Source organism: Salvelinus namaycush, chromosome 21, assembly GCF_016432855.1.
Source record: "Salvelinus namaycush isolate Seneca chromosome 21, SaNama_1.0, whole genome shotgun sequence".
NCBI classification, from domain to species: domain Eukaryota; kingdom Metazoa; phylum Chordata; class Actinopteri; order Salmoniformes; family Salmonidae; genus Salvelinus; species Salvelinus namaycush.
The window spans coordinates 22,628,598-22,639,879 of NC_052327.1; the positions used below are offsets into that span (position 1 = coordinate 22,628,598).

The window sequence follows — 11,282 nt, forward strand, 5'->3', positions numbered from 1 at the left end:
ATTCTATATATGTTGGGCTCATCAATTCATGGAGGGATGTGGTCATGCGGGTCCATTCTGAGGGTGTAGGTTGTTTTCAGGTTCCTGAAAATAGCAGATTTGTGAGACAGCCGTTGTAAAATGACTGTTTAGCGAGCCTATCACGCATGCGCGCTCTCTCTCTCTCTTTGTCCCTCATATAGCTTGAAATAAATTACCTCTATCACTGTGTGTTCTAGGGCTATTATGGTTTATTATTTTATTATATAATTGTATTTTAATTTAATTTAATGTTATTTATTATTGGAACGTTTAATTTTGGTTGATTGTGTTGCAGCAGACTATTGTTCTCATGCATCGATTACATTAACAGACCACAAGATGGCAGGATAGCGCAGTAAAACGGCAACAATAAAAAAGGGTGGATTTATTTGGCTGAATCCCTCAGTTGACCATTGGGAGGATGTGAATGCTGCGTATGGGGACTTCGCCGCTCTACTACCGCAACCTGATTGACAAACATCACCAACGCCCATAAACTGGATATAGGAAATGAATCGAGTCGTGAAAAGAGTATTTCTCTGATAATTGAGAAAAGATACACCCTTTTCCGCGCACTGCTCGTGTAATAGCGCATGTTCGACTGTTCAATAGGGGCGCGTGATTTCAGGCTATTTAGTCGTCTATTGTAGAACTCACGTTCTGCTCATTTTGGATTGTTCTTTTCGCCGTGTGCTTTCTTTCATCTCTAGGCTACTGTCCATTTGCGTCCATCCAAAATGGCAACAAGAATCGATAAAGAGGCTTGCAGGGAAGCGTATAACCTCGTCAGAGACGATAACACGGAGATAAACTGGTGAGTGTGTTTAAATTAGGTGTGCATAGGCAATTGTGGGCATCTGAGATTTTACACAGCATCCTAAGAATTGAGTTGAGTCTACATTTATAAAATCCATAACAATGGGTGGATGATCAAAGTGTGCACTTTTCATTCATTCACCCAGTGTTCCATTTGAATCATTGTTTCTCTCCCTAAAACATACATATCTTAGTCTAATAATTCAGGGTACCGGGGCATGACTAACTTCCTTTGTCTATCGAAGAGGTACAGTGATAGTGACACATGTCCGGTGTTGTGTCAACATATACGTCTGCCCCACATTTGACACATCGGTTTTTGAATGATTAGCCTACTTTAGACTGGTCGCTACATTGTAATCCCATCCGATAGATGTTTTATGATGGACGTGGACACGCATTAGTGGAGTAGACTGGCATAGAGCATCCCTGATCTTTTTGACAGACAGGGCCCAAATATTCAATTTGACATGTCTGTAAGGTCAGTGCATTTTAATTCATGTAGTGTGCATTTTATGTTATTTTAGGGCAGCGTTTAAATATGAGGGCCATATGATTGTGCCGGCGGGCCAGGGGACTGATTATGAAGAATTCAAGAGTCAGTGCACAGGTAAGGCCGGGATTTCACTTATTTTTGCGCCTATGCGGTTATTTCAAATTGACCACAATGTTCCTGCATAACGGCAATAGCGCTGTAATAGACCACACACAACATTTTCACGACTTGTTGCGATGTCAGTCAGTAGTGCTCGTTGAGTTGTTGGAAACGTGGATTATTTAAAATTGTTTAAAATTGTCTTGCCTGTGTCAAGTTGTAATGCATGCACCAGTGCTTGAAGGAACTTACCAAGTTGTGACGCCCTGTAACCTACCAGAGCCATTATCTGTCCTCTATTGGCTCCCAGTAGGCCAATAGAGTAATATGGAAAGTCATATTACAGCCTATGTTAGGTCATATGGCTTGCCACCGTGATATATGCGCCTAAGGCCGAGACAATAAGATACAGTGGCAGAATAAATTCAACCACACCTTTGTATCATCACAAAACCGGAGAGCAACATCTGTCAGGTGGAGTCCACAAAGTATAGTGCATGTAACAAACAGTTACCTACAGCATGGTCAATGAAGTTAATGTTTCCCGACATTTTCGGACTACTAAACAACTATTGATTTAGAACACCAGAGTTACCGCAAGTCACGAAGAAAACCGGAACTGCCTCCACTATTCCAGCACCAATTCAACTTCAACATCATCAAATCACCTCTGCTTAATACAGTGACAACTAAAATATTACAACAACAAAAAAGTGTCCAATCAATCTAAGCTAAATGTAATGTGGCTGTCCATTGTACTGAGTTCTGTATGTGTGTGTGTGTGCTTAAGTAGAAAAAACATGTTGACACCCCCTACTTGTAGAGAGATGCCAATGCCATCCTCTCTTTCATGTTGCTGAAACTGTCTACGACTCTGTCATACAGTAGCATACCTTTTTAGTGTTTGTTGTTCTAGGCTACCCAGCTAAAATGCTTGCTCGCTGGACTAACTTCCTTTCATGGTTAATGATGAGCCAGTTAGTTAACATTAACCTACTACTCTACATTTAGCTACATATTGAACTTCCATCATCTACAGGCCAGGGGCACAATGTATGGTTGGATCAGAATCGCAGTTATAATCATTGGCCAGTATAGAGAAGTAAAACCACAAGTCCAAATCCCTATCTCCATCCATGGTTAATTTAGAAAAGGGACAATGTTAGCTAGCTAGCTATCTAGCCAGCCGCCGGAGGACAACACAATGAGATGCAACAATGTGATGTGAGTGGTGTGAAGCCAAATCCAAACTGGCTTCCCTTGATGCTTTTTTTCTGGTGCGCCAGGACCATTTACAGTTGAGCTCACCGCTGATTTGCTATTATTTATTTTACCAAGGCAGGCCAAATACTCTCTGGCTTCCCTTGCATTCAACTCTACGGGCGGCAACAATATAATACTATTTTTGACTAGACGGCATCAGATAGATGGGCTACAGATACAGAGACAGAGGGGCCCTGTTTTGCGTTTCCACTGCTCTAGAGTCCAATGGCGGCGAGCTTTACACCACTCCAGCCGATTTGTATTTATCTTTATTTAACTAGACAAGTCAGTTAAGGACAAATTCTTATTTACAATGACGGCCTACCAAAAGGCCTCCTACGGGGGCTGGGATTAAAAATAAAATATAGGACAAAACGCACATCACGACAAGAGAGACCTAAGACAACAACATAGTATGGCAGCAACACATGACAACACAGCATGGTAGCAACACCACATGGTACAAACATTGTTAGGCGCAGACAACAGCACAAAGGCAAGAAGGTAGAGACAACAACCGATGCTTGGCATTGCCCATGGTGATCTTAGGTATGTGTGCGGCTGCTCGGCCATGGAAAGTCATTTCAGGAAGCTCCCGACAAACAGTTCTTGTGCTGAAGTTGATTCCACAGGCAGTTTGGAACTTGGTAGTGAGTGTTGCAACCGAGGACAGATGATTTTTACACGCTTCAGCTCTCAGCGGTCTTGTTCTTTGAGCTTGTGTGGCTTACCACTTCGCGGGTGAGCCGTTGTTGCTCCTAGACGTTTCCACTTCACAATAACAGCATGTGCAGGCGGTCAAATCAAAGATGCTCCTTCGATAAAATATATTTTTTTTACGAAAATGAAAAGTGTCAGTTTATCACTTTCACGACGTTGGAGTAATAACATCTTCAACTACTTCAAATATTGGCTCGAATCTAGGTTGTGCCTTTAGATTTCGAGGAAATTAACAAATAAGTAGATTGTTTTCATTTCTCTCATTGACTTCTTAAACCCCAAACCCTGGCCTGGTGTGCTTGGTCTGTTCCCGGAATCTGTCCCGTGACTTCATCATATGGAAGTATCCCTTTCTTAGTTCTTAAAGTGTGTAGGCCTATAAGCTTATAATATCAGTAATATTGAAGTTGTTCCAACTGTTTCTTGTGTGCAGCGCAGGGTCTTATTCTACTCGGGACATAATACCCTTATCAATTTACATTTCAACTTAAATAGGGTATGGACACCCCTAGTGAGCAAATCATGCTGTCACCACCATATCAGCACCCTACCCTCCCACACTCTCTTCCCCCTAATAAGATACGATCCTTGCTATCTGGGATCCCTGGGACGGCTGTACCCCATTGAAGTTTAAATGTAAATTGATAAGGGTAATGTTAGGGTAGGGATGTCCTAAGGATTCCGGATAGCACTAACCAATTAGATGCTGGAGTGTTGGGCGTGGTGTTTAAAAACTCCTGTGCTGTTGCGCGCCTGTATTTCCCCAGGCTGTAGTTTTGTTTCAGGGCTGACATTCCAGTGATGAAATACAAATGTATTACAATCTAGGCCTATTACTGATTTATATTATTTTAAAGACAACTGATGTTTTGCTATACTAACTACCCAAATAGTAGGCCTACACCTGGCTGTCCAACCTGGTCTCAGAGCATTTTGTATTATCCTGTTTTCCTAAATACGAATCCTCCATTTAGTATGATATGTTACGTTTTGTATGGTTTGTATACATTTTTGGATGTCCATTTTCCATGATATGTTATGAATTACAGTTTGTATGATATGTTACAAATTTGCTAAATGTACAATATGTTATGCATTTGCGAAAGATATATGTTACGAATTCCAATTTTTTGTGGCTAACGTTGGCTGGGTGGCTAACGTTAGCTAGGTTAGAGGTTATGGTTAGGAGTTAGATTAGAGGAAGGGTTAGCTAACATGCTAAGTAGTAGCTAAAAAGTAAGTAAGTCGTTGAAAAGTTACTAAAATTCTAAAGTTTTTGTGTTGAGATTTGAGATGATCTATGCATAAGTCACTTAAATAACTCTACCTACATGTATATATTACCTTGACTAACCGGTGCCCCCGCACATTGACTCTGTACCGGTACCCCCTGTATATAGCCCCGCTATTGTTATTTTACTGCTTCTCTTAATTATTTGTTACTTTTATTTCCTTATTATTTTTTGTTGTTGGTATTTTTCTTAACTGCATTGTTGGTTAAGGGCTTGTAAGTAAGCATTTCACACCTGTTGTATTTGGCGCATGTGACAAATATAATTTGATTTGATAGACATTTGCGTCATACGCTCACCCATTCAAACCAACCAACCACCCTCATTTTGTGTTTGCCTTAAAGATGCACTATGCAGAAATTTCTCTGCCATTTCCTGGTTGCTAAAATTCTGATAAATGGAAATTGGGCAAACTATGTGACAAAACAAGCAACTATAGTGTAGAGAATCATTTTACCATAATTTTATCATCGCTGTGAAATATATTTTCCATAACCAGAAATATTGTATTTTCAGCTGTTTGAAGCTGGTGTACAAAACCGAAAGTAAAAGCCGCAAAAACAAAACTTAAGAACGGGAAGCATAGAAATAATATAAATAATGCTTTAAGTAACATTCTGTCTTATGTAACCATACCAAACGTAACTTATCATACTAATTTCAGTGTCCCGGATTTACATTTGCTATGTTACGTTTAGTCTTGGAGACCAGGCTGGGCTGTCCCATACTACTATAGTCTCTCCTCACTATGTACCTTGTCTTTGCCCAGGGAATATTTTTTCTCTAATCTTACTGTATAAAACGTTATATACATTCTGATGAATCTGCTTTAACAGAAACTGTGAAAGTCTCATCCTGTCTTTGAGGGCTTGGCCACAGACTGCTGCACTAAGAAGTTGATAGGCTGAGTGTTCTAAAAGAAGCATCTGTCTTATCAACTAAAAGGTCTAAACTCAAGCGTTCTATTTGTCTTTTTGCTGCATCATCATAGTCACAGTAGTGCAGCTGTTTTCTGGACTGTTGTCTTAACAGCGTTGTCAGCATAACTAAAAGGGAAGGCTTTAGAGGGAAGAGATGTTGACACACCAGGAAGTTTACGACAGGGGAAGTCAGGCTTTAGCAAAATTAATGTTCTTTTTTTCAACACTTATATATATACTTATTCATTACTTGTCAGCCTTACCCACTTCCACAATATGACAAATATAGAAACAAGCACAACAAAAGTATTTGTAAATATTTTTTATTTAAGTGCTAGAAACATTGGTTGTTATACAGAGAAACAGTATAGGCCTTTATGTGGTCTGGTGGATATCACAGTTCAGTCAGGTGACATGTAGGGGACTCTTGTATGGGGAGGTGTTGAAACTAGCGATGGCCTTTGACACCATGCTGATAATTTTAACACTGATTCTTGTTAATGCACAACATAGCTTTGAGGTCTGATAGACGTATGCTGCTTCTGAATCAGTAAGGCACAGATAAACATAGAAATCATGCATAGATTGTGTCATCAGTGCATTATTAAGGGTAATGAAGGGACAGGGCCTGGTCCAGAGCAGATTCATGTCATAAATGTGTTATTACCTTTACTATAATCTACTTAGAGATGTGAATTTGCACATATTTGGTGTGCTGAACTGTAGAGAATAAAACTGCTCTATTCCAAGACAATGCAGCTAGTGATGTAGGGCTAACATGTGATATGAATGTGTGTTTGTGTGAGGGAGAGACAGTGAACCCAGAATCGCTGCCTCTCCAATCCCAGTATTGCTCACAACTCCAGACCCCTTTGATTGAACCTGTTGACCTTAATACCTTCCCCTTTCTCTCGTACTCACAGATTTACCCCACTTTTGGATTTGACAGTGTCGCCATAATAAGCCAATATTCCCCGCCTGTGTTCATACTTCTTACAGCAGCATAGAAACACTCTCACAAAGCTCAATCAACTCGCAGTACACAGGAATCAGGCCTTGCCAATTGCTGGCTCAAACATGGTGACAAATCAATTTATTTAAGAACTATACCATAATTATCTGTCATATGACAGCTGGGAATGGAAATGGTCTGCGGTGTCATCAGCCTGTCTGATGGTCAGTCTCATCTCTGACTGACTGCTGCTGTCTCATCTCTCTCTCACTCTCAGATGATGTGCGTCTCTTTGGCTTTGTGCGGATCACAACGGGTGACGCCATGAGCAAGCGGGCCAAGTTCACCCTCATCACCTGGATAGGGGAAAACGTAAGTGGCCTGCAGCGTGCCAAGATCAGCACTGACAAGACACTGGTGAAAGATATTGTCCAGGTTAGTGACTCTCTGTTCTCACCCATACTCACATGCTTTTTTAAAACAAATACTATTTTTAATGAATGTGCTGTTAAAATACAATACAGTAAATTGATTGCCAAATAAAGTACAACACAATTTTGTCTGTGCCATCTCTCTAGCTTCCTTTGTCTTCCTTGTCTAACACTCTCTCACACATTCCTTTTCTGTCACCTTCTCCCCCTCTCCTCTTTGTCTCCTGCAGAACTTTGCTAAGGAGTTCATGATCAGTGATGCTCGTGAGCTGGAGGAGGACTACATTCGCACCGAGCTGAAGAAGGCAGGCGGGGCCAACTATGACGCCCAGGGAGAGTAGAGCAAAGTCCACAAGGGCAGGGGAGGGGCTGCTACTTTTTGGGGGAGGGAGGGGTCTTCATGCCTGGATGAGAGAGAGAGGGGGGGATATACACACACACATGCACAAACACACAGATAAACACAACACACAGCAACAAAAAAAACTCATAAAAAAAGCACATTGAAACACACTCAGACATATGCCTACAGTCCTATCCTCAGCCCTCTTACCAGTCAGGTCATGATTGATTATCTACTGTACTGTGCATCATCTCACTCTCATCTCAGCTGCGCCACAACGTTTAGAACTATCTCAATCTGTGGTGCTGTGTTTGTGTTACAACTGGAAAAGACACGTTACTGTACTGTATGTCAGAAGGGCAGAATGATTCTCTTTGTCTCTCTGATTGGACTTATCATCATTGTGCTTTTACTGTATCTTCCTCTGTGGTTGTAGTCCAAACATGCATCATTGGTCAATAGAGGTCTTTCCTGCCCAGCGGTTTCGTCTCCCAATCCACCCCCAAGGTATACCCCACTGTGTTTACTGCCTTAATCTCCCATGGAGAGAAGGGCATCATGGGAGTTGTGTGTGTTTGTGGACACTACACTGTTATTGGCTATCCTCCACTCGGGGGGTGGGACTAAGATTCGCCTATGGAACACAAACCAATAGGGCAGGGCTGTAGCACTGTCAGTCGGCCCAACCCAGGAGCAGCCATCTATCTCTCTGGTGTAGCCTCTTTTTATTTGGATTAAACCCCAAAAATGAATGTTTTTATTTTCTCTAAGAGTTTAACCTTTGATTTATTCTTGAGAGCAATGTTATGTAGGAGATTCACAGAGACATTTAAAAACTGAACTGGGCACACGATCAATCATTTCTGAATAAAACCGTTGTTTGTTTTTTTCAAGCTTGCTGGTCTCTTTGTTTGTGTCTAAAGCGCTCATTGACATGGAAAGGAGGGCTGGGTGATTGTGCCACCCTAGCCTAGAGTACACATAGTAACTGTCTCTGGGGGGCTTATGGGAGTAGCATATGTTGTCATGGTCACTACTGTCAGGCTCAGCCAATCACATTCTCAGGACAAGCTTTTCTGTTCTAAAGCTTGTCAATAAGAACCCCTCCCTGCTCCTCAATCCCTCTGTTGGCTAACCCCTTTTCTCTCCTCTCCAACAATTTTCTATTTGCCCCTATTCTCTCTCACCTCCCCCATCCCATATCCCCTTTCCCCCGCCACCGGTAGTTTTGTTCAACAGATGTGAACTCGACTGCCTAATTACTTAATCTAGTAATCTATAAGCCTCTAGCAGTCTGCTTTTATGACTTGTAGTGGGTAAGAGAATGATAGAGGGGTAAAGACCGATTTCAAACAGAGCCTTAACCCTATGTGTAATTTGAATGTTATTGTTTGTTTGTGTAGTTTGAATGAGTGTTGAATGTTGTTTATATTAGGTCAATCAATAGCCTCCAGCAGTGCTGGTTCAGGTCCAGACAAGCGGACTGAGTGGTGGAGTGAGAGCAGGGGACTGAGAGACTGGTTACAGTGTTCTGGGTGAGGCTGTACTAGTCAGGTGAAGATAAAGATTCATGGCTCAGTATTAAGTCACAGTAAGGGCTACAGACTCTAGTAATTGAGGATGCAGGGTGAGATCAAATCTTTAAACTGTGCTTATTGTGATGTTTGTGTGTGCCCGTGTATGTGATCTGTTAGGGTAATCTCGTGTGGGATGTACCTCTGTGAGTATGTGACTTAGCCCAGTTGGAGCTGAGTGGAGGATGGGTGAGACAGGTGTTGTGTGGTGTCTATGGGGACCATATTAATTAGATTAACGACTTTAGGGAGTTAATTTGCATCCTTGTCACACCGGTGGACAGAATGCTTTCTGACTCTAACATAATTTAACCTGAGATGATCATACTCACAGGAAAATAGACACTCACATACTGTGCATGTGCATGTTCTGACAGCAAGGCCAAAAGTGAAGCCAGGTTTTCTACCTTGTGCTGTGGGAGTGTAACTATACAGTACTTGAGTATAAGCTTGAGGGAGAAAGAGGGAGGGTGTAAGTACATGTGTATTACAGTAAGGGAGAGTTGCTTAAGAAGTGAGTATGTGAGTTCTAGGAGTGTTGTTAACTCTGGGATTCACAAGCGAGTTCCTGCCAGAAATACTCAGCTCCTTCCTGGATTCCAGAGGCCTCCCATATCCAGCATATTTCACATCCCACACATCGCTGCAGAGTCGTGTGTGTCTACGTCAGTGAGTGTTTGAATGCCTGTGCGATCCATCTTATCCCAGCAATGTTCTTCCACTCTGACAGGGAGGCTTTTTCTGTTGTTCTTTTGTTTGGCAACATGTATAATTCAAACCAGATATCACATTTGACCGGAGGACCAAGAGATATAAAGAGTATGGAGTCTGTTGTAACATCTTGCCAATATCACTGAAATATCATTTAACTGTATTATTCACTGCAGCAGTTGACATTATCAAGATCCCTCCCTGGATTCAAAGAAAAATGACAGCCCCCAGTCACTTCCCCAAATATCACAACATGGGCTAACAAAGTGACTAGCACGGATGGATTGTGTACTTAAGGGATATTTAACCAACCCCTCGCTGTGCAGATGAGCTCATCACTTTCTTCTATCATGTCCCCTGAAGCGCGAGAGGGGGAAGAGGATTGTGTGGTGGGCTCAGAATCGGGAATAAAGTTCATGGGGACCAATTCATGGGGTTATTTTGGTTGGGGAGGGGAGAAATTGGGGCGAGCGAGGGGGGCCCTTTCTGCCAGTGTGAATGGGTCACATCTCAATGCTCCTGTGTGCCACTCCAGCATTGTCACAGAGCAGCCATTGTCAGGGCATAACGAGCTGAGCTGAGCTGCACTCCATCCAAATTGATGCATCTATCTGTCTCCTCAGTGCAGTGAATACACTGGCTGTCGGTCCACTCAGGTCACTGTCCACCAGATCAAACCCTCCCCTATCTCTGTCATCCCTGACATATGAACACTCAAATGACTCAATTTGGGAAATTATGAAAGCAGTTATTTTCCACAAGAAAATGATTGTAAGTCAAAAAAAATATTTGTCATCATGGCCAAAGAAATGAGGAATATGATCGAGTAGTTTAATTTTCTTAGAAAAATGTGGTATAGTTTCTCATCTATTGCCTTGTCATGACTTCCGCTGAAGTCGGTTCCTCTCCTTGTTCGGGCGGCGTTCGGCGGTCGACGTCACCGGTCTTCTAGCCATCGCCGATCCACCTTTCATTTTCCATTTGTTTTGTCATCCTGCACACCTGGTTTACATCTCCTACTAATTTACATGTGTATTTAGCCCTCTGTTCCCTCCATGTCTTTGTGGGGTATTGTTTATTGTCAAGGTTGGTATACTTCCGGCTGGTTTGCGTCGGGTATTGTTTTATACCCGTGCTTTGTGGCAGCCGGTACTTTGTACTTGGGTTTTGTACTTTGTGCTGCCTCACTTGTTCTTTGGGCATTTGTTTTGTAGCGCGGTTGCGTTCTGTATTACGATTGCCTAAGTAAAGTGCTTTGTCCATTCATCTCTGCTCTCCTGTGCCTGACTTCCATGCACCAGCTACACCCACCATTGACATGCCTGGTTACAGAATTGTATGTCCTGAGGGGTGATCAAATGGTGGTTGTGTTTAGATTTACACTGACCTAACATACCAACTAACAATACCAATGGGTGAGAGTAACATGATTTTCATTGGTGTACAGTGTATTTGGGGTTAAGGAAAGGCCCTAATCTGCCTCTGTGCTTCAGAAAGAAGAAATCTCTTGGATCCTGTTTCAAAGGTCATCACAAGGAGCTTATACGAAGACAGAAACAGAACAGGAAGTGATGAAGATGGAATAGAGTTTGACAATCTGATTCAGAACAGACTCTTCTTCATTGAAAACCCTCAGAATGTTAC

At 42.1% G+C, this 11,282-nt stretch overlaps 1 protein-coding gene across 1 annotated transcript; it reads left to right on the forward strand.

Moving 5' to 3' along the window:
- The first annotated feature begins 443 nt into the window (after positions 1 to 443).
- Positions 444 to 8,247, forward strand: LOC120066659 (coactosin-like protein). Its single transcript, XM_039018093.1, has 4 exons — positions 444 to 835; positions 1,365 to 1,447; positions 6,857 to 7,014; positions 7,241 to 8,247. The coding sequence occupies exons 1-4, from the start codon at positions 759 to 761 to the stop codon at positions 7,349 to 7,351; spliced, it is 429 nt and encodes a 142-aa protein (XP_038874021.1). The 5' UTR covers positions 444 to 758; the 3' UTR covers positions 7,352 to 8,247.
- The last annotated feature ends 3,035 nt before the right edge of the window (positions 8,248 to 11,282 follow it).